The following is a 25221-nucleotide window of genomic DNA, read 5'->3' on the forward strand; positions in this document are numbered from 1 at the left end:
TGCAAGTGGAAATGGACATCGTTGAGATTATAATTGAGACCACGTACATTTGTGAAATGAATTAGGAAGTCCTTGGGAGGTTTAGATCTTTTCCTGCATTATTATTAACCAGTATCTTTAACCAGTGATTTCATTATTATTTTCCCTGGAACAGACATTAAGCAAACAGATCTGCAATTACTCATGTCGCCTTTTGATCTCCTTTATGAAATGGAGATATGTTTGAACATCTGTCCATAGGGACTGATCTGCAAATGTCCTCTGAATCCCAGAATGCTGTCATAATTACGGCTAAGGGTTTGTTTACCTTCTTTGCTGCCTCCCTTAATATAATTGGATAGATTCCATCTGCCCCAGGTGCCTTTTTTATGTTCATCCTCAACAATTTCTTCTCTACTTTCCTTTCTGTTATTACAAAGTCATTTATCTCCTCATTAGAGTTTGATGAACTTCTGGCATCCCCTTCCCTAAAGAATTCCTCATGTGTGAATGTAGATGCAGAATCCCTGTTCAACTTGTCTGCAACCTAAGCAGGAGTCATCAACGGTTAGCATGTAAACATCAAGTGCCCAAATGTGATTCAACCCCTTCCTTCTACTGTTAATATAAGCAAGAAGTCTGCTATTTTTCTTTGCATTCTTTTCTAAAGACTGCTCATAATCTCTCCTTAGCTTGCCTGACCTCCTTTGGACTTGATTAGAGACTAATTTATGTCTACAATAGGCTTCTGTATCACCTAATAATTTATGTGCATCCCATGCACTTTTCTTCTTTACCGCATGATTTGTTTTGACTGGTTTGGATGAAAAAGAGAATGATAGATAATAATTCAGAAGAATAGTGCAGATGGAAATAACTGTAGGAAAGCATATGGCAGAAACTGAACATTTGGGTGAGGTGTAGTAAATTTATAAGAGAGATTATTATTAATCTGATTGCTCTATTTTTTGGTAGTTAGTATGTGGAGAAGTTTTAATGCCTCATACTCAGATCTGAAAACAGTATTTCACAGGTATGGTGGATTTATACAAAGTTAGCAGTTCAGAAGAAAGGTATATTTCTTTTCTTTTGAATAAGTGCTTTATAGTTATTTTTTATTTTTACATTATTCTGCTCCCCCTTGTCTACTATTTTTTCAATTTTATTCAGCATTAAATATTTAAATGTTTTCTCTCTTCCAGTTTTAATTTGCAGTTCACCTTATACCTGTAATATTCATGAGCAGTAGCAGTAATGAGTTTTGTTCATTTCCTTAAAGATTAAAACATCAAATGGAATTAGACTTAATGAAAAGGGTAAAAATAGTCCTTCCCCCATTATAGGTAGACATTTAATACTTTGTTATTGCAGTTTTCTGAACAATTCATGTAAATTAATTGTAGAAAAAATATTTTATGTAGTTTATTAATGAGTTAATTCTAATTTAAGAACACTTTTGTAATAAATAACTATTTCATTGAATTGTTATGCATATGTTCAAATGATTAGGTTTTCTTTGCTTTGTAGGGGCTACTATCCTAAGGGAGGTGGTGAGGTAGTGATTTCTACAAGACCTGTAAACAATTACCTTAATTCTATACAAATAATGGATCGTGGTCATGTTTCCAAAATCATAGGCAGATCATTTGTGGCTGGAGCACTTCCAATTAAGGTAATTCCTTTATGCATATTTCTACACACACACACACACACACACACACACACACACACACACACACACACACACACACACACACTGAATTACTATAAATTTCTCTAAAATTTAAAAATACTGTAGAAAATTACCAATCTGCCAAGCTTGGGGACATAGAGGTTCTCGATTTAGTATTAGCAGTGGCAAATGATGCTAGAAAGCAAGCTAATACAGCATTAGCCAAAAAAAAAACCACACACACACTTCCTATGAGCACTTCATTGGGCACATGGAGTACCCAAACTATTCAAAGCCTTAAACACCTTAATCAGATCACCTTGCAGGTGTCTAGTCTCCAGATGCTCAATTTGCAGAGCTTGAAGCCTTTCTTGGTGGGAGCACCCCATTGTGCTGCTAACCAATCTCGTTGCCTTTCTCTGTACTCATTCAAGAAGCTACACATCCTTCCTAAAATGAGCCCTCCAGTATTTAAGATGTGGCCTCACCATTGCCTTATACAATAGAATAATCGCCTCTTTATTCCTGCTAGCAAAATTCCTATATCATTGACAAAACCACATGAACTGACCTGGCAGCCTGTGTGCCTTGCTCTGAGTAGTTCATAACTGACTGAACAATTACCCCAGGTCTTTCATTTTCAACTACCCTGAGTGTAGTACCACACAGTTAGTACATTACTCTGGGGTTACTGCTACCCATATGCAGTATTTTGCATTTATCTATGTTAAACTTATATTGCCATTTCTCAGCCGATCTGCCTAACTTTTCTAGATGCTGTTTCAGTAGCATACTGTCATTAACCACCCTGCCAAATTTTGTATCATCTGCAGACTTGGACATTAAGCCTGATATACCTTCATCAATATCACTGATAAATACAAAAAACAAGAGTGGGCCCAATACTGAAACCTAGGAAACTCCACTAATAATATTAGTCCACTGAGAGCAATGTCCATTGATTACCACTCTGTCTTCTCTCACTCAACCATCCCTTTGCCCATAGCAGCAACTTTCCTTTAATTTCCACTACTCCAATTTGTATAGCATTCTTTTATGTGCAATAGTATCAAAAGCATTTCCTGAAATGCAAGTATATGATATCAAAATTATTTTTTGTATCCAGTTCCTTTTTTAACACTGTAATATCCAATAAAATTATCTTCAATAATTTGTCTTCCACTTTCCTCTCAGTTATTACAAAATTATTTAGCTCCCTGTTTGAGTTTGATAAACATCTGGCATTGCCTTCCCTAAAGAATTCCTCACATGTGAATGTAGACGCAAAAAACTCATTGTTTGTCAGCAACTTGAGCAGGATCATCAACAGTGAAACTATCAATATTGAGTGGACCAATTTGATTCATCCCCTTCCTTCTAGTGTTTACATAAATAAAGAAGTCTTTGCTGTTTTTCTTTCCATCCTTCACCAAAGATTTCTCTTAATCTGTCTTTTCTTGTCTGACCTCCTTTGTGACTTGATTACGTAGTTTATATTTACCATAGGCTTTCGTGTTGCCCGATAGTTTATATGCATCTTATACACTTTTCTTGTCTGCTATGGGTTTTATAGGTTCATCCAACATCCATTTAGGCCTATAACTTGAAGTGCTTCTTAGTTGCTATGAAAAGCATAGTAGCTTCTATGATTAATTCCTCGAACACTTTCCGTTTATAATTTACTGATGGTAACATCATCAGTTGGTCCCACTTTATAGAATTTAAAAACTTGTAAAGGGAACTACAGTGGTCTTTGTCTGAGACCACTGTAGTTTCCTTTATGAAAGCAAAAACCACTCCCTTTACCCTTGATGATAGTTATTTATTAAAGTAAATCCCACCAATACACTGTGATCACTGACACCTAGTGGTTCTTCCATCTGCAGATTCTTAATGATTGAATAATCACTGCTGATAATTCATTATTTAGTATTTAGTATTAGCAATAGCCACATCGTGCAAGGAAGCCGATGTCTTATGCTGCACCAGCCAAAAAAAATAAAATAAAATAAAAAACTAAGAATAAGAATAAATAATAATAAAAAAAATGAATAAATAATAGGAAATAGACAACCTGTGTGTTTCCCTCCTCCTGTAGGTAATTATCCAGCTGACCTTTAAATTTCCCCAAACTGTCAGCCTCTACCACCCATGTAGATAACTTATTCCAGTAATTTGTAACTCGTTGTCTAAAATAAAACTTCCTGCAATCCAGGCTAAACATTTCCCCCCCCCCCCACCGTAACTTGAAATTGTGGCCTGTATGTTCTAGAATCATTTCTGACTGTGAAAATTTCTTCCTCATTCATTTTATTTATGCCTCTCAGAGCCTTAAACACCTTAATCAAGTTTCTTCTACGGTGCCTAGTTTTCAAGCTGTGCAACCCACATATTTGTAGTCTTTCTTCATACGGAAGTCCTTTTACAGATTCACTGCTAACTCACTAGGTGAGTTAGCTGTCTTTCGGCCCTTACAAGAAGCACAATGTCTTTCTTTTGGTGCGGTCTCCATACTTGAACACAGTATTTGAAGTGTGGTCTAACAATAGCCTTATATAATGGGATTATGACGACCTTATCTCTACTAGCAATTGTTTGATAAATCATCGATAAGACACCATGGGCCTTCTTTGCAACCTGTCTACAATGCTTGGAGAACTTCACGTCTGACCATATCATAATACCCAAGTCTCTTTCCTCCACTACCGGCTTTAGTTCAACTCCACCAAGTGTATAAGTTATTTTGGGGTATTACTGTTCCCCAGGTGTTAATACCTTACACTTTGCTGGATTAAAGCGTAGCTGCCATTTTTCTGACCATCCCTGAAGTCTATCTAAGTCATTCCAAAGAAGCTCTGCTTGGCAGTGATCATTAACTACTCTACCAATCTTTGCATTATATTCAAATTTAGATATTATGCCCTGTATCTCTTCATCAATGTCATTTATAAAATAAAAAAAAAAAAAAAAAAAAACCAACAGTGGTCCTAATACTGTTCTTTGAGGAGCCCCAAAGATCAGTATTAGGACCCTCTTACAATCAACTCTCTTACATCAACCCAATCTGAGGAATACAGTAATGAAGATATATAAGACGAAGACTATTACTCTCTCTTCTTGCCTCTCTAACATGCTGCTGTAGAAAACAGTCATCCAATACATCCACAAAAGTCTTGTTAATGTGTGATTGACCAAGCCAATAGCTCCAGTCAATATCTGGAAAGTTAAAATCCCCCATTATAAGACATTCTGATTTACTGATCCACTCTTTCTCTGTACAGGTGTTTGTTGTACTCATCAGAATCATTAGGCCTATAACACACTCCTACTCTCGTTTTTCCTTTCCCAGTGCTTATGTCACACTAACCTGATTCATCATTGCGCCGCTGGCCAGCCATGTCAGCTGAATGCACTGCCTCAGATTTTATGTGCTGCTTAACTAAGAGCATAACTTTCCCTCCCCTCTTATTCTGTCTGTTCTTTCAGCCTTGTGAAGAACCACCTACTGCAGGTCCAAAGATATTTTCCTGCTTGTGTTTTGAGAGATTGCAAGCAGGAGTTTGTCGCATGTCATCTGCAGCAAACTACTGATCCAGCATGACAGCCTTCCATCATCTTCAATAGTACAGAAGGAAGAGCCTCCCAGCAAGAAACGGAGACTATGCAATAAACTTGAACATGTCAACTAAAGAAGACGAGAATAATCCAAGGAATGATGGATGAGTGGAAAAGACAGTGGACTGGCTCGGTTCAGGCCTGGACTTCATCTATCATTTTTGTTGACTGGACAGGCAGTATAAACTCAGTTATACTCTCTTGGACTAACAGACTTTCCTCTCTGCCACTGCAGATTACCAGCAACAGTCAATCACCTAATCTTCCAATGGCACACTTGTCATGACCTAAGAGCTCAACTACAAATACTCACTTAAGTATATGATCAAGAAAAATCATATACTGGTGACTAATCCTACCTCACCTGGGGATTCTTTTCTTTGTGATCGATGTAAGGAGTGCACCGATCTTAAATTACAATTTGGTGCACTGATGGAACAATTTGAGTCCCTGAAAAAACGAGTGCTTGCCCTCGAAAATAATGCATCTGGGAGCTCGTCAGGGACTCAAAACTCCAGCAATCTACCAAGTGATGCACATCCGATTCGAGCCTCAAAACAGAAAAATCAAGTGCAAACTACTCTGGTTAAAAAGGACATTGTTTTATTAGGAGACTCCATTGTCAGGGGAACGGGGAATATTTTTTGTAATTAGCATTAGCATTAGTAGAGGCATTTGATGCAAGAAAGCAAGCTTATGCAGCATCAGCCCAAAAAAAAAAAAAATAAATAAAGAAATAAATAAATAAAAAATAACCACTTCCACTTCACCCCTCTGTTCGTTCGAAATACCTGTCCAGCTGAGCCTTTAACTTATTTAGGCTATCAACTTCCACGACGACAAGGGATGGAAGTCTATTCCACCAACCAACCACCCGCTGGCTAAAGGCAAATTTCCTCACGTCTATCCTACATCTGTCTTTTCTCAATTTGAATTTATGCCCTCTCAGGTGATTATTCTGAGCAAGAGGAAGAATCCCATCAGCATTGAGCATGCTCAAACCATTCAAGGCTTTATACACCTCTATCAGATCACCTCGCCGGTGCCTAGTCTCCAGACACTGTAATTTACAAAACTTAAGCCTTTCTTCGTAAGAGCACCCCTTTGTTCCATTCACTAATCTTGTTGCCCTTCTCTGTACTCGTTCCAGCATCTCTACATCCTTCTTGAAATGAGGCCTCCAGACCTGTATACAGTACTCTAGGTGTGGTCTGACCATTGCCTTATACAAGGGAATAATCACCTCCTTATCCCTGCTAGAAAAATTCCTATATATCATCGACAATACACCATGAGCTACTCTTGCAGCCCATCTGCACTGCTCAGAAAACTTCATATCTGCCTGCACAACCACCCCCAGGTCCCTTTCATTCTCTACCACTGTCAGTTTAGTACCACAGAGTTGATACGTTGCTCTGGGGTTGCTGTTTCCCATATGTAGTACTTTACATTTGTCAATGTTAAACTTCATTTGCCACCTCTCAGCCCATCGGCTCAACCTTTCCAGATCCTGTTGCAGCAGCATAGCGTCAGTAGTGTCCTTAACAACATTGCGAACCTTTGTATCGTCTGCAAACTTGGACATTAAGCTTGATATACCATCATCAATATCATTTATAAATACAGAAAACAATAATGGACCCAATACTGAGCCCTGAGGGACTCCACTAATAACATTAGTCCACGATGAGCAGTGTCCATTGATTACCACTCTCTGTCTTCTCCCCCTCAACCACCCCTTTATCGATAGCAGCAATTTGTCTCCAATGCCACACTGCTCCAATTTGTGCAGCAGTCTTCCAAGTGCAACAGTATCAAAAGCCTTTCTAAGATCCAAGTATATAATAACAAAGTTATTCCCTGCATCCAGTTCTTTTGTGACTGCATCATAGTATCCAATCAAATTGGTCAGGCAAGACTTCCCCTTAACAAAACCATGCTGTGTCTGAGCTATAACTGAAGTCTTGTCTAGATGATCCTGCAGTGCTTCTTTAACCAGTGCCTCCATTAATTTTCCAGGAACAGAAGTTAAACTAACAGGTCTATAATTACTTGTGTCGCTCTTTGATCCTCCTTTGTGAATTGGGGTCACATTTGCACATCTCCAGTCTATGGGTACTTCCCCTGAGTCCAAGGAAGCTCTCATAATTATGGCTAAGGGTTTGCTTACTTCCTTTGCTGCCTCCTTTAATATAACTGGATAGATCCCATCCACCCCAGGTGCCTTTCTTGTATTTATCTTCAACAATTTCTCCTCCACTTTACTCTCAGTTATTACAAGATTCTCTAGCTTACTGCCAGAGTTGAATACACCTCTGGCATTCCCCTCGCTGAATAACTCCTCATGTGTGAATGTCGATGCAAAATATTCATTGTTTGTTAGCTACCTGAGCAGGATCATCAACAGTTGACCCATCGATATCAAGTGGACCAATCTGATTCATCCCCTTCCTTCTATAGTTTACATAAGTAAAGAACTCTTTGCTGTTTTTCTTTGCATCCCTTGCCAAAGATTTCTCGTAATCTGCCTTCGCCTGCCTAACCTCCTTTGTAACTTGGTTACAGATCAACTTGTATCTATCATAGGCTTCTGTGTCATGTGTTAATTTATATGTATCCCATGCATTTTTCTTCTCTGCCATATGTCTCATTAGTTCATCTGACATCCACTTAGGCCTAAACCTTGAACAATATTTCTTAGTTGGTATGTAAAGCCTAGTAGCTTCCAAGATAAGTTCTTTGAATGCTTCCCATTTTGAATTTGCTGTTGGCAACATCATCAGTTGGTCCCACTGTATAGAATTTAAATACTGTCTCAGTCCATCGTAGTCACCTTTACGAAAGCAATAACCCTTCTCTTTACCCCTAATGGTAGTTACCACTTTGAGTAAATCCCACTTCAGCACACTGTGATCACGGCCACCTAGTGGTTCATTTACCTGCAGATTCTTAATGCATGAAGAATCACTACTGATAATCAAATCAAGAGTATTACTCCCTCTAGTTGCCTCCCGAACATGCTGATGTAGAAAACAATCATCCAATAAATCCACAAAAGCCTTGCTAGTGTGTGAGTGACCAGCCCCCAAATTCCAGTCAATATCTGGGAAATTAAAATCCCCCATTATAAGACTCTCTGATTTACTGGCCCACTCTATTTCCCTGTACAGTTTCTTATTATACTCATCAGAGTCATTAGGCCTATAGCACACTCCTACTCTCAATTTTGATCTCCCAATGCTTATGTCACACCAAACTGTGGATAGGTGTAATAAGGATAAGTGGAGCAGAACCAGGGTATGTCTGCCGGGAGCAACTATTGATGATGTCACCAACAGGGCGCCTCCATAGCCAGGTGGGAAGGAGCAGCAGCAGTGCGTAGCACACGCTTCTTGATTAGACCAGGGTTCGAGCCCGTCACCACCAAATACGGAGAATGCGGAAAGGTCAGGGAATGACCACCGCATATCCCGGAGCAATATGGCCTTAGTTGCTAATGCTTCTAAAAACCAAATAACAAACAACAACAACAACAACAATCACCAACAGATTGTCAGATTTTAAAGGGGGTAAAGAAAATATTATTATTCATGTGGGGACAAATGATATTAAACATACACGATCTGACGATTTGTTGGAAAAATACGAGGACCATGCTGAGGAAATGTCGCGAGCTAGGCCATAATGTCTATGTGTCTGCAATTCTGCCCAGACACGAGAGGAGGGATTATATGTTAAGAGCCTTGTGGATTAACTCAAGACTTGAAGGAATCTGCAAGGCTTTAGGGGTAAATTTCTATCAGCATGGCCCACACTTGTAGGTAGAAGGAATTTGTTTTGTAGAGACGGGATACACTTAAACAAAGGTGGTGCAAACGTTTTTGCCAGTATTATTGAGGATACCTTAAAGGTTCAGGGAAACTGCTAGTTAGGGGGGATGTGGGTAATACTGATACGCGTTTATCTGATAATATTGGTCAAAGTAACTCTTGCACATACCTTAAGAGTATGTGCAATTAAGGTATCTGTTACCCCAACTGGACGTATTATCTAGATGTTCTGGGGGCAGAAATGTTTCACGTGAGCGGTTAGCTAATATCAGGGAAGAGAGGCTAAAAAACTTCAAGGGTTGTGTAAGGGTTGTTAAATATACAAGAACAGTAAATCTTAATTGTTTATACAGTAATGTTAGAAGTGTCGTCAATAAAATGAGCGAATTCGAACTGCTGGTTAAAACAAGTAACGCGGACATAATAGGGCTTACAGAGACGTGGTGCCACCCGGAAATTGGGGATGATGAGTTTCAGTACGGCTTGTATAATGTATTTAGGAAGGATAGGTTAGATAGAAGGGATGGTGGGGTAATGCTTCTAATCAGAAGCAGCCTGAGTGCGACGATAGCTTTCCCGGATTCAGACATTTCACATGCTAGTATAGAATCTGTATGGTGTGAGATAGTTGGAAACAAAGGTATACAAAGGTATACAGACCAGGTGATTGTGAAGATTATGACGAAAGCCTCTACATGCAAATGGAATGGGCAAGTAAGCGTCAATGTCTTATTATGGGTGATTTCAATTTGCCTCTAATTGATTGGAGTAAATGGGAAGGAAAGTTGACATGGGGAACAAAATTTTTAAATCAACTAGATGACTGTTATTTGTATCAACATGTCAGGGAAAGTACTAGAGAAAAGAATATCCTAGACCTCATCATCACACATGAATCAGATGACATAACAGGGCTGACAGTAGAGGAACCAGTAGCAGGAAGTGATCACGGAGTTCTACGGTGGATGATGACGAGAGAGGTAGCAGAAGTAAAAGGCAAAGGAATGGGTTTTAATTTCAGAAAAGGAAATTACGATGCCTTAAGGTACTACATGGCCTCTATTAACTGGGTAGATATTGCGCAGACAATGAATACAATTGAACTGTGGTACGCTTTTAAAACATTAATCACAGATGCCTTGAATGCGTATATACCATTAAAAAAAAATACTCCACGAGGAGGGTTCCAAGTTGGATCAATAGTGAAGTTGCCACATTACTTGAGCAGAAAAAGTTGGCATGGAAAGATTACAGAGCAATAAAAAGTACTGAAGCCTATAACAGCTACAAGGTGATGTGTAATAGAGCCACAGAAAAGGTTCGACAGGCAAAGGCAGTTTATGAGAAATCACGAGCAAAGAGGGGGGGGATAAAGAATTCTTCACATATATAAATGCCAAGAAGAGCAGGACAAACCAGATCGGACCTTTACGTAAGGGAAAGGGGATAGTATTAAATACACCAGCTGCCGTTGCAGATGAACTCAACAGTTATTTTGCATCGATATTTACAAATGAAAAACCTTTTGTGGCAATGGGAAATTGTGGAAGCGAAGTTAAAAAATATGTAATTAATGATATTGAAATTTCACAAGATTATTTAATGAAAAAACTTTCGAGCCTACAGACCAGTAAGGCTCCTGGAGTTAATGGAATATACCCTATAATCTTAAGGGAGGCAGCAAGCGAGTGCATTGAACCATTGAGGCTAATTATGCGAGCATCACTAGACTCTGGGGAGATTCCCTTGGATTGGAAAAGTGCAGATGTATCTCCCATACATAAGGGTGGCTCTAAAAGTGAAGTTGGAAATTATCGACCTGTCAGTCTGACTTCAGTAATAGGGAAAATCATGGAGGCAATGATCAAGGGTGGAATTCAGGATCATTTGGAACGAATTGAAATTCTCAAGGATACTCAGCATGGTTTTGTAAAGGGAAAATCATGTTTAACAAATCTGGTTCGCTATTTCGAAAGGGTCACTCACGAGCTGGATTTAGGGAATAATTTCGACATTGTTTATTTAGATTTCAGCAAAGCTTTTGACTCAGTCCCACATGAGCGGTTGCTTTATAAGCTGGAACAGGTTGGAATCACTGGGAAAATCCTTAGAAGGATGGCCAAGGGCAGGAAATTATCGACAGAGGGCAGAGGGTTGTGATAAATGGCTATTCCTCAGATTGGGTTGATGTAAGAAGTGGGGTTCCCCAAGGATCAGTATTAGGACCACTGTTGTTTTTAATTTTCATTAACGATATTGATGAAGGGATAGAGGGCGTGATGTCTAAATTTGCAGATGATGTTAAAATTGGTAGAGTAGTTAATGATCACTGTCAAGCTGAGCTTCTTCAGAGAGACCTAGATAGACTTCAGGAATGGTCAGAAAAATGGCAGCTGTGCTTTAATCCAACAAAGTGTAAGGTATTACACCTGGGAAACAGTAATCCCAAAAAAACTTATTCACTTGGTGGAGTTCAACTAAATCCAGTACTGGAGGAAAGGGACTTGGGTGTTACGATACGGTCAGACATGAAATTCTCTGAGCATTGTAAACAGGTTGCAAGGAAGGCCCATGGTGTCCTATCGATGATCTATCGAACTTTTGCAAGTAGAGATAGGGACGTGATAATCCCATTATACAAGGCTTATGTTAGACCACACTTGGAATACTGTGTTCAAGTATGGAGACCGCACCTAAAGAAAGACATCGAGCTTCTTGAAAGGGTGCAAAGAAGGGTAACTCGCCTGGTGAGATCGGCAAAAGGGCGTCCTTATGAAGAAAGACTTCGAATATGTGGGTTGCAGAGTTTGGAAACTAGACACCTTAGAGGAGATTTGATTGAGGTGTTTAAGGCTCTGAGAGGCATCAGTAAAATGAATGAGGACAAAATTTTCAAGAATATAAATGATGCTAGAACTAGGGGACATAAATTCAAGTTACGGGGGGAAATGTTTAGATTGGACTGCAGGAAGTTTTATTTTAGCCAGCGAGTTATAAATTACTGGAATAAGTTGCCTTCATGGGTGGTAGAGGCCGACAGTTTGGGGAAATTCAAAGGTCATCTGGATAGTACTTTCGGGTAAGGTAAACGCATAGGATGATAGGTTTAATCTCCTTTTTTTTTTTTTTTTTTTTTTATTAATTATTATTATTTAGTTATTTATTTTATTTATTATTTATTTTTTTGCTTTTATCATTGTTTTGTTCGGATTTTTTTTTTTTGGCTGGTGCAGCATAAGCCATAGGCTTTCTTGCACCATGCGGCCGTTACTAATACTAATACTAAAACGTCAAAAATCTCATCTCGACCCCTCAAAGATGAAGAGTCGAGATGAGAAGAGGACGGCCTCTTCAAATGCAGGCAAAGAATGTTTACTACTGTAAACAGCACCTGGATGCAAACAGACACCGATTTGGACACTCACTAACAATGATAAAGACCAAAGCACAATGCCATGCTGAACAATCCTGATTGGAACCAAAGGGTTCAACTGTCCTTACTCTACTTCTCTTAAGAGATCTCTCTCTCTCTCTTTTCCATCCCCTACTGCCTAAAACTTTACCCTCCCCTCCCTGAAACCTGACTTTCTCCCACTGACAATCTTTTCACTTTCACTTTTGGGGGGCAAGGGGAAGGAACCTTTTCCTGGACATACCGTCAGTGCAGTGTAGACCCTGGCGTGCCCCACACATGCTTAGGGATGGGAGGCAGGGGGCAGTGAACAAACTCATTCTATGCACCATGCCTGCGAAGATGCCAGGAGCCGGCAAACAACACTCAACAGAACAAACATATCATCCTACGCACTCACGTTTACCACACTGCCGGCATGCACATGCCTCGTACAGATGCTACAGCGGCTAATGGTCGAAACCCCAGGGACCACCATGAAACACAAACACATTTTGACATTTTGTCCTTTCTGTATATATTGTAATCCCCATATTCAAATTCTGCATTCCTTATATCTGAGTGACAACATGTCGCTGAAATCTCAACAATTGTCTGCATTTGATATCTTGACCAGAACTTCAAATTCATCAAATTTATTTACCATACTCATTGCAAGTGTACATGCACCTGCTTTTACCTTTAGTTATGCTAACACAGTCTGTGTATTTCTTGTTTTGTGATGACTCTCAGCAGTCGAACTTGAAATACTCTACACCTTGCTATCCAGGCTGCTGCTTATTCCAATAGAAGAAGTGCAAGAATCACTTTCATCTCTGCCTGCAGTTATTGTATTGATCTGTGTGTTCCCTCAAGCTAGCAGTTTTCCGATCCACCTAACACTGCCTCGATAGCATCAGTAAATATTCTTGGGCCTTTTCTATTTAAGTGCATCCCATCACTGTAGAAACTGTCTCTCCTGTTAACAAACACAGACCATGCTGTGAAAAATTCTAATCTGCAAGTTTCACAAATCCGCAAGTTTTGCAAACTCTCTCTAGTACCGAATTGATTGACAAGCTCTCATTAATTACATCTGGGCAGAATTGTGCAGACACTTTCAAATTTAACCCTAACTCATGACTTTTTTTCAATATTGTCTTGTACTTGTTAACTAAGTCTGCAAATCTCCTACTCTTAATGCCATAAGTGCCAATGTGTACAACAGTATCTTTTGTGCCCTTAAAAGATGATTGCTCTACACATGAACTTTTGCTCCTGGCATACCGTGGTCCTGCTCCAGTTGTACTTTTTGCACAATATATTTGCCATTTCCCTGACAATAGAGTCAATAACAACAACTAGCTCCTTTGGGACAAAGGGGCTAGTTGTTGTCAGTGGTTCTATTGTGGAAGTTGATAGCTTAAATAAATTAAAGGCAGAACTAGACAGACTTTTGGAGTGAATGTATGGGTGAAATGGGATGTTTTTTTTTCTTTCTTTTTGCCTGATGCTGTATAAGCTTGCCTTCTTCCATCATATGCCTCTATTAATGCTAATGTACCTTGAGCTTGGTCAGAATATGCCAGAACATTGGCTGAATTTATTGATAAACAGATTGCCTTCAGTACTGCACTTCTAATACACACACACACACACACACACACACACACACACACACACACACACACACACACACACACACACACACAGACTGGTGGTCAAAGAAAGTGCATCACCTAGGAATTTCACATTTCTAACCCTTTTTCGCGATGGTATGTTACAATAATGACTAGCATCACAAATAGAAATATAAACAAAAGATATTTATTAATAGTTAAGGCAAGGCTAAATAATATTTGACATAATAATATTTGAATAAATAATATTTGACAGGTGCTCTCAAAATATTCCAAAATGAGTATTTGCAACCTTTATACAACAGTTTTGGTAAACATGACAATTATGGCTGAAATGTTATCAGAAGCCCTAGTTTGCTTCAGTTTATCATTTTAAATGGAAAACAAAATGAAAAGTTCACCAGGGGCAAACTAATATTTAGTTGAACTGCGTCTGGTCCTGATGACAGCAGCACACCATTCAGGCATTGACAAGATCGATTTCTGAAGATAATCAACTGATAGTTTGTGGTTCCAAACATGAATTATGGTTTCCTTGAAGTTCACAAAGGGTCTTTGGTTTCTTTCTGGCAACTGCAGATTCCACACAATGCCAACACTATAGGATTAATTAGAAGGTTAAATCAGAAGGATAATTCTGACTTAGTCATAGACATTTCTACTGCCAACATAGTGAAGAGTCTGAAACAAGAGGAGGTTCCATTCTTTTGCTCAATGAGGAAGTACTTTATGGGTGCTTGTGATTACCCAAGTGTGGATGCCCAAGTTCCCATTGAAAGTTGGCAGTATGTCATTTTCAAATTTGAAATTTTTTGTGGACAAGTTTCCAGTACTCCTTAGTGTCATTAAAGATAAAGATATAGAGAGGCAGTGGATGCTTTGCAACATCATGTCTGTCAGTTTCAGTATGAGAACTACCAGATTACTATGAAAGAATTGATGTACAGTGGTCTTTGGTTGAAGAATAGAACTGACAATTGCACAAGGAAACTTGAAATATAAAAATATTCTCTACAGGAATAGAGAAATATGGAAAATTCTCAATAGGTATAGAGATATATAAAAAAATTCTTTATAGGATTGAATACTGAAATATTCAATCCTTTAGAGAACCTCTGAGGTTAATTTTATTGTCAGGTGTGTGAGGTGAGACTGTCAAAAAACAGCTGAACTGGTTGCCACTTTGAGGGCTAAATGGTGACAAATATTAGAGGATATTTGCAATAACTGGTAGAATGTTGTGCAGAAACTTGAGATTGTCAATAATGGCCAAAGGTGTTAGATGCTATTAGGTTTCCTGTAAATGAAGGTTATTTAGAGATATGCTGGTGTTCTGATGTTAATGCTAGAGCAGTGTATATATTTTTTGCAGAAATTTATATATTTCTGCAATATATGATTGCGCTTATTTCAGCATATATATTTTTAGATATGCTGGTGTTCAGATATTAATGATAGAGCAGTGTATAAATAAAACTGTAGAGTGTTCCAGACTGCCAAAAACTAGAGACTGCCATAAAGGCTAAAAGTTTCAGCAGATGCCATTAGTTTTCCTATAAATGAAGATTATTTGTTGATATGCTGGTGTCCAGATATTAATTGTAGAGTGTGTATATATTTATTTGAGATATATTAAACTTGAATGTATTAAAATTAATACATTATAATATATTAAATTTGAATAAATGGAGTTGAACACCTTATTTATCTTGTGCTTCATAGAACTAATCAGTGAACGGCAGATATTTAAATTGGTATATTATTTGAAAAAATGCCTTTTTATGGTGCAGCCCATGTGTAGATATAAAAAGGTACAATGTAGCCCCTGAGTAGCTTGAAGTTGAACAACAGTACAACCTTATGATTTCCTCCAGTGGACACATAATAAAACATTACATGAGTGCCTGGTGGACTTGCAGCCAATCAAAATATTTGAAATAATGTTATGTAATGTTATTATGATTCAGTAATGATGTTATTATAAAATAAGTAATGAAAAAAACATCTAATGGTCTCTTCTCCAATGGAGCCTTTCCCACATGACCACTCTTAGCTTCATGCCATATGGCAATTCATGGAATTATTCTGTCTGTCCTATTTATCCCTTCCTTTGTTTGGATTAATGTTTTAAATCTCCTGATCTAATGCTTATTCAGCCTTTGTCATTGAAATTATACTCATAGGGATGAACTCCATGATATTCAATCTTCTATTTCTTTCAAATATTTTATATTTGTGTCCTTTTTTTAGTTTCACCTTTCACAATGAAAAATACCTTCCTCATTCACTCTGATTATTCTTTTAAGGATCTTAAAATTCTCATGTCATTCCTCATGTGTCTAGTTTTCAGTCTAAATCTGTCCAGCCTACATCTTTTAAGATTTCCTCTTAGGAACTGTCCTTAGCACTATGAACCAATCTGTTTATTCTTCCTGACCCTATTTAGGCTCTTTCTAAGCTGCTATTTCATTTTTTACGTGAATGCAGTATTCCAAATGAGATCATACCATCGTTTTCTAAAGAGGAATAATAGCATCCTTCTTGCTGCTGGTGTAGATCCTATTATCATTGATATTAAACCCTAAGCCTTCTTGGTTGCCTGCTTACACTACCCAGAAGAACTCCTTATTTGGTTGTATTTTAACCCCTTCTAAATCTAAATCTGCTCATTCTGAACCACCTTTTATTCTGTATCCCCTAGTCTGATAACCTTAGATTCCTTATACTTCCGTTCTGTTTTCATTTTCAAATGCAAACCTTGCATTTAGCATAATTAAACTTCAATTTGTTGCTGTCTTTCAGACCATATGTATAACTTGTCTAAGTAATTCTGAGGCAGCCTAGCCTGGTCTCGGTTGTTTACCATCCTATCTACCTTTAAATCATCAGCAAACTTTGGCAGTTTTCCCATTACACCTACATTTATTCATTGAGTATCATTGAGGAAAATCAGAAATAGTAGGGGAATCCCACTTGCTATGTTAGTCCACTCTGAAGAATGCCTGTTGATCCTCAGTCTCCTTTCCTTTTGCTGAGAGACACTATCAATTCCTTCTTGGGGAACTTAAGGAATCTTCCCAGTAATCCCAGCATGCTCCAGTTTGTATAATAGCCCTCACTACACAAGTATTACCCACTACACAAGTAAGGCTCACTTGTTTATAATTATTTCCAACTTAGCTTCTCCTCTATGGGAGGGAACCAAATCAAAGGTTTTAATAAAAATCTGGATGTACAATATGAAAATTGTTTTCAGCATCTAAATGCTTCATGATTTCATCATAGTGATTAACAAGATTTGTTAATTGCTGTGATCCTATTAGGATTTGATTCTTATCAGGACATTTCTGCATTGTATCCTTGATCACATATTCCACTGTATTACCCACTACACAAGTAAGGCTCACTTGTTTATAGTTATTTCCAACTTAGCTTCTCCTCTATGAATTCTCCAGTAAAATTATTATTTTGTAGGATTATTCACTTTGTTACATTTACTTCATTACTTAATTTCATATACTCCATTTTGTCATATTAAATAGAAATTAATGTAATGTAGTGTTTATTTCATGTTAAAATGAAGTATATATTTGGTTTTATGCTAACTAGGTAGCTCATATTATGGCTGATACTGCTATTAGATTATTACAACATAACTTCCCTGGTGTTGTAATACAGATTGACAGAGTGAAGGAGACTCAAGAAAATGCTGTGGGTACAGGAAGCGGAATTATGTGAGTTTTGTTTGTGGGTTTTGTTGCTACTAGTCAAACACAACTTGTATCTTTTTTTATAATTTTCTTTTTTATTAATTAATTAATAAAATTAAATATTTTTTAATTACTTAAATTAATTTTCTCAATCTTCACTTTGTTTGTTTCCTTGTTGGCCCAGTGTAAAAAAAATTCAGATCATCATTGTAAATTGCTTCTTGGTAACCATAAAGTTGCAATCATTTGGAAGAAAGGCATCCTCCTGTTTTTTGTCTTGGGCCACCTTTGCTCATTCGTTACTGGTATATGTAAGCATATATACAATATATATGCAGGATTTTAATATATGAAAGGCATTATGTGGGATGGTTGCTCTGAATTTATTAAAATTCAGACTCTTAACTACACATTATTTATACAATTTTAAATAGTTTGTTGAGTCCCCATGGTGGGTTAGACAAAAAAAAAAAAAAATTAAACCTATTTCCTACCAAAGGGAAGCCCAATATAAACTTGATAAAATGAGAACAAAAAAGGCTTACCTATCTAGTAATGGGTATCCCACCTTTTGCCAGGATAAGGGCAGTCATAGCGAAGCATTGAGTTCACTAGTTCACGAAAGCTTTCCACAGGTACTTCCATCCATGCTTGATACACCGTTTTCCATAATTCTGTTGCATTCCTGGGTGAAGGATCCAAAGCTCGAATGGACATTTCCACAGCATCTGAAAGATGCTCCTCAGGGTTCGTGTTCAGTGAATGGTGAGGCCATTCCATGGTGGTGAAATCTGTGGAATGCTCTTTGAACCATGTTCTTTCTAGTCACCACAGCTCTGTGGGGAGGAGCGTTGTCCTGCTGGAAGAGTCCACTGCCCGGTGGGTGCCTGATGCCTCCTCCGTAGCCAGGTGGTAAGGAGCAGCAGTGCGTAGCACACGCTTCTTGATTATACCGGGGTTCGAGCCCGTCACCACCAAATACGGAGGATGCGGAAAGGTCAGGGAATGACCACCACATATCCCGGAGCAATATGGCCTTAGTTGCTAATGCTCCTAAAAACCAAATAACTAACTAACTAACTAACTGGGTGCCTGATGACCATGAAGGGATGCAGATGGTCTGCAAGGATGGACACGTAACCTGGACCGTTCACAGATGCATATAGATATACTAGGTCCCATCGTGTGCCAGTTGAACGCATCTCAGACCATTACTGACCATCCACCTACCTGAACAGTTTCTTGTTGACATGGGGGGTGCATAGCTTCATTCCCTTTCCGCCAGATGTGTACCCATCCATCTGCTGGAAATAACTGGAAACAGGACTCATCGGACCAGGAGACCAGTCTCCAATCATCCAAAGCCCAGTGCTGATGTTCTTTCGCCCAGTTGAGGCATAGAGTCCTGTGTCGTGATGGGTCTCAATGGGACTCTGGTGGGTCTGTGACTTCCATAACCTATTGCAGCTAATGACCACCTGATGATCTTGGTGGAGACGTTTCTAGCACCCCCCCCCTCCATTGAAGTCGGTGGTGATTTGTGCCACTGTCACTCTTCATTTTTTTTTTTTTTTTTTTTTTTTTTTTTTTTATGAAAACCCCAAACACTAGAGGTATTAGAACCTATAGTACTTGATACCGTGCATGGGTTGGGTTGGAGGTTGAGAAGACGAAAGAAGATATTTCTTGACTTTAGACTTGAATTTTTGTAGACGGTAATTTTCAAGAAATACGTATGAAGGAAGGTTGTTCCAGGAAACTGCAGTTGAATGAATAAAGAAGAAGATGAAAAGTTGGTTCTGTGAGTTTCAAGTTGGACAGTAAATGGATGTTGGCTGGTGGCAGCATGTGTTCGGACTATTTTGAAAGAGAGAGCGGGAATTATAGAAGCCAATTCAGAAGAACAGTGCCCATGGAAGTATCTGTAGAAGAGGCATGCAGCAGAAACAATACGTCTATGAGACAGCGAGTGAAAGACTCTGTTAAAGATGAATCATTAATTAACCTAATTGCCCTCTTCTGAATGAAATCTAGAAGCCTGATAAAGGTTTTGTGGGCACCGCCCCAGATGTGGGAACAATATTCCATGGTAGGGCGGATTTGCAATTTGTACAGAGGGACCAGCTGTTTGGAAGAAAAGTAATGCCGAGAGCAAAAGAGAAAACCAAGTTTTTTAGATGCAGAAGAAACAATATTTGTAATGTGCTTGTGCCAAGAGAGATTAGAAGTCAGGGTAATCCCCAAAAGAGATATATCATCTGGCCTAGAAATCAGACTGTCACCAAAGATAAGCATACGAGCAGAAGAATCCTTTTTGCGAGATATAAGACAGGACTGTGTTTTAGAAGGATTGATATCAACTAAGTTGTCTTTGCCCCACTGCAGAATTACCTGGAGATTGGCATTTAAGGAAGTGGTAGTGGATATTCGAGAAGTTGAAGCTGATTGAGCAGGGCAAGGTTTCTCAAACTGGAAAGTGGAATGCAATGTGTTATCATCAGCAAAACTATGGATAGGATTTCCAGTCAATGGAAGAAGGTCATTAATATACAAGAGGAAAAGAGTGAGGGAAAGAACTGAACCTTGTGGGACACCAGCATTAGTGGAGAAGTTAGAAGACAGAGAGCCATCACCCTCAGTGAGTGGACAGAGAAAAAACTGGATAACCAATTACAAAAAACAGTGGGTAAACCATAGGATGGAAACTTGTTTAGAAGACCTTTATGCCAAAAACGATTGATTAGATGTCAATAGCAACTGCTTGTGTTTCCCCGAACTTTTCCATTGAATTTGTCCATAAATGGGTAACATAAGCCAGAATATCGCAAGTGGGTCGACACTGATGGAATCCATACTGGCGATCATTGATCGGACGGAAGGTTTCTAGATAGTTTGAGTTGGCAGTTAATTCATGTCTCCATTACTTTAGAAAGAGTAGAAGTAATTGCAATGGGACGATATTTGAATGGGAGTGATTTGTCACCCTTTTTAGGAACTGGCTGGATATGAGCAAATTTCCAAGCAGAAGGAAAAACACCTTTGGAATAAGAAAGTGAAAAAAGGTGACACAGAAAAGGGGTAAGTTCAGTAGCACAGGTTTTGAGAACAAGTGGAGAAATGCCATCAGGACCTTGGAACTTTCTTAGCATCAAGTTGGGTCAAAATCCTTCTGACATCTTTTTGACAGAAGACCACAGGAGCCATTGAATGGAGCGTGTTGGGAATGGTGGGAGGTGTTTTACCAAGATCATTAATATATGAGTTGGAAGAAAAATAGGATGCTAGCAGGTTATCTTTATCCTTGACTGAAATGACAATAGAACCATCTGGTTTTCACAGAAGTGGGAGCAGAGATGGGCAAAAGTTGTGGCCAATAGCTTTGGCACGAGAACAGAATGCTTGGCTACCATTAGGGCAAGAAGCAAGTGTTCTGCTCTTAGCCTGTTCAAAATCTATTTTGGACTGATTAATAACTGCTTTACAATTGTTGCGAGCTTTGGCAGAAAATGAAACTAAAGAATTGGAAGCAAGCCAATTACGATATGCAACATTCTTCTCTTGAACAACCATAGCACATTTATTGAAAAATTAAGATTTAGATAAAGGACGAGATTTTAAAGTTAAGTGTGGAATAAAGGATTCCATTCCTACAAGAATAATTTCACTGACACAATCTGAGCAAACGTTGACATCATAAGTTTTGAAACAGTAATCCGACCAAGGAAAAGAATAAAAGAAATCATGCGGGACATCCCATTTTCCATTCATGTAATGCCAAACAATACGAGGTTGGGAATAGCCATAAGATAAAGGCTCCATTGGAGAAGAGACAATCACCAAGTTTTGAGCTGAGGTGACTAAAGGACCACTCACTTCGACCATGTACTTAGAAGGGTTGTTTGTGAGAAAAAGATCAAGCATGTTGGCTGTATGGTTAGGATTGTCTGGTATTCTGGTAGGTAAATGAACAATATGTGTGAGGTCATTAGTAATTGCAAAAGCCTCAGCATCTCTATCAGCTGGATCTGTGTGACTAGAAAATGGAAGCCAGTTGGAGTTGTGAACATTAAAATCTACAAGGAAAATTACCTCACTATTAGGAAAGTAGGACTGGAGAAAGTCAAGTTGTAAAGAGAGGAAGTAAAAGAGTTCCAAGTGATTAGTGGAGTTTGGAGAACAGTAGAGACAACAGATGAATTTGACAGAATGAGATAGAGAGATTTTAAGCCAGAGAAGATCGAAAAGATGACATTCCAATTTACCAAGTCTCTGACAGGGAATATCGGAACAGACATATGCACAAGTACCACCTTTGAGGCGAAAGGAATCATACAGTGAATAATTTGGGCAACTGAGATGAGCAGTAGTTAAATCAACTGATAACTGAGATTCTCTCAGAAAAAGTACATGGGGTTTGACAGACTGTAAGTGGAAATGAACATTGTTGAGATTAGAACTGAGACCACGTGTATTTGTGAAATGAATCAGGAAGTGTTTGGGAAGTTTAGATCTTTTTGCGGATAAGTTTGCTAAATTAGTTAGGGGGAGATGCCGTATGAAGTAATGAAATTTTTGGATATGTCATACACATAGTAAGAATATACCCAGATCCTTGACATAATGTGGCCTTGACAATGCTCCCCGCATACACACTACTCTCGGACTTCCTCCAGTCACTATCTGGCAGAATAGAGGCAGCAGTATTATACACTAGCTGATCCGGAAGCCTCCTAGTTTTACCAATAGGTTCGGTCCGATGTACTAACTAGCGGCCTGCCTGTGAACACTGTTTTAGAGCTGTACCCTCGAAATGTAACGAAGTTTGGATCTTGTCATGGTGTTCATTATAACCTCAAAAGTCATCAGTCATATTGCATGATGGAAGAGATGGGGAAGAGTTGACCAGAACTTAGCTCTGGAGACTAAACATGGGTTCCACCATGTCAAGCCTCCAATAAGCAAAGTGGTATTGCACCAGTCTATGAGAGTTATCTACCACCTAGTATTGCCTGGTAACACAGAGGGGCGGCACTCCTCTGTTTGGTGTGGGCACCACACCTCGACCCCTGCTTTCATTGGTTCACACCAGGGTGGTCACCCATGGTGTGCTTGCACATGGGGGTTATACCCAGGGTTACTAACAGTCCCACCATAGTGAAGGTTGAAGCAGAGGATTTGGCTCCCATAGACCATCCGGACTTTACCGAAATTGGGTCCACTTGACTTGAGTGTCACCTGAATATCAGTTTCATCAGCGTTTTAGACTCCCAGGTAGCAAGCACAGCTTATTCTGGCATATCTGAGAGAATATCTGCGACAGCCTCAAGAACTAAATGGTTGGCTGAAACAATGCAAGACAATCAACAGCCACATTCATCCACCACCTTTCTCCGCCCACAGCACTGTCCACGATGAGATGTTATTCCAGAAATGGAGGGTAGTCCCGATACACTCTCGATACTGTTGAACGGGAATAGTGTAATTTCTGTACCACCACCTCAATAGAGTGACCCATTCATTTGGGCACCCACTATCATCCCTCTTTCAAGGTTGGTTAACTCACGACGTTTATCCATACTGACATTGAATTGCCATCTACATGAATGCAGTGATGCAGTATACCTATATACTTGCCATGTGGCAAGTATATAGGTATACTGCATCCCTCTCGTTAGGCACCACTAGCAAGAGGGGTGACAGCATCGTGTTGTAGGCACAATGTATCCCACAAATTCTGTCCTTTCAATGTAGTTTTTTGGCATTGTTACAGTAGAGAGTAAGAGGAAGAAAGCCAGTGGATTCCCCTAACTTCGGGTATTTGTTATCAAGAAAAAAGTTGAGGAGGTAACAGAGTTCCAATTATACTTTGAGATTTGGATCCAAAGCGTCGATAAGAAAGCAGTAGTATTTAGTATTATTTAGGAAATGGGTTTAGTTTTATTTGTCTAATTTCTTCTTTGAGATAAATCATTCAATGACCTATTTAAAATTGCATGTTTAATATTTAATAAATTTTGAGAATGCAGAGTTATATTTTATTCTCTTTCCTTTGAATCTGTTCTGGCAAATCTAGAAGGAGAGATTGCTTATTGTGCTATTTACATTTTATGGTACATTATAGTTGTTGAGTATGACCTGCATGCCAGCTAACTCCTATGTTTTATTTATATATGGGCTACATGGAGTTTGGGTAAAGTATACCAGTGGGAATATTCTCCATTCAGGGAAAGGGTAGGAGAGAAATAATTTCATCTCAGATACAAAGACCAGGTGTCAGCAGAGGGAGGAGATCCACAGAGTAAAGTGGGATAATTCTCTGTTGGGGAAGGAGGGACAAAAATAAATTATCCACACTCAAAGGGGTCTGTATCCACCTGGTTTGTTAGGAACAAACCCTTTGATAATACCTGACCTTTCAGGTAGTGCCCTGCTGCTGGTCAAGGGAACTGTTCAAGAGGAGCTTCAAATGAAGACACTAAGTCCTCTGTCAGCTCTGCTTCACCTCAGTGCAAGGCCATTCGGTGTCACAATATGATGGAAGTAGTCAGTGAGGTTGTCCACCACAGGAGAGGTTGACGTAATGCTGGATGTCTATTTTTTTTTATTCTCGAGCTAATAGGATTCAAGTATGTTTGGTCTTATTTTATAGGTAGGGACTATCTGGATACACGGGCCAGAGTTGGATAGATTTCATCAACCACAGGTTTTATTTTTAACTGTAACAGTTTTTCTTCCAGTTTCATTTCATTTATCATAAAATCCATAGTGCTCAGATCTCTCCAGATTTATGATACTTTTTTTTTTTTTTTTTTTCATTCTCCAGTTCATCATCCTATAACAGCTTTTCTTCATCTTTTGCGCAAAAAGATTGAAAACTAAAACTGTTGTTTTTCCATTAAATTCAGAACAGTGAAATTTCATTATTTGTCTATAGTTAACAATAATGTATAGTGTTCTTTAGTAAGATGCAAAAGAAATGTGATCTATTGTTTGGAATCAGGTGGAAACTGGGACTGACCAGTCCCTATTGTTTTTGGATGTTCTAGAACAGGGGAGTATCACATATTTCGTAACCTGTATGTATCAGAAATCAACGTATGCTGGCCATTATACTAATTATACCTCTTTTCACATACCATAAACAGTACAGCATGTGGATATATATGAATGGCTTGGTTACATCATAATAATTTTTGAGAGAGATCAAGAATTTCACAGTGGTAGACACAATCTTAAGCATTGTGATTTCTCCTTGAATGAAGTAGATTGCCAAGATATTTTGGCAGGTGAGTACACTGATTATCAGAACAGGGAGACAGACCACTGCATATACTCGTGTTGCTTATTTACTCTAATATTTGGGCTTATCAGGTGCTTTTTCCAG

General features: G+C 38.7%; 1 protein-coding gene across 3 annotated transcripts in view; it reads left to right on the plus strand.

Annotated features, from left to right (window-relative positions):
- LOC150087115 (RNA 3'-terminal phosphate cyclase-like) overlaps positions 1 to 25221 on the plus strand; it is a 197812-nt gene that overhangs the window by 113730 nt on the left and 58861 nt on the right. For all 3 annotated transcript variants that reach the window (XM_090371821.1, XM_090371820.1, XM_090371823.1), the window contains 2 exons: positions 1507 to 1651; positions 17737 to 17861. In XM_090371821.1, coding sequence (XP_090227947.1) covers positions 1507 to 1651; positions 17737 to 17861 — 270 coding nt within the window. The remainder of the gene's footprint in view (positions 1 to 1506; positions 1652 to 17736; positions 17862 to 25221) is intronic.

Source organism: Mastigoproctus giganteus, chromosome 4 (assembly GCF_048544385.1).
Source record: "Mastigoproctus giganteus isolate SK-2022 chromosome 4, ASM4854438v1, whole genome shotgun sequence".
In the NCBI taxonomy this organism is placed as follows: Eukaryota; Metazoa; Arthropoda; class Arachnida; order Uropygi; family Thelyphonidae; genus Mastigoproctus; species Mastigoproctus giganteus.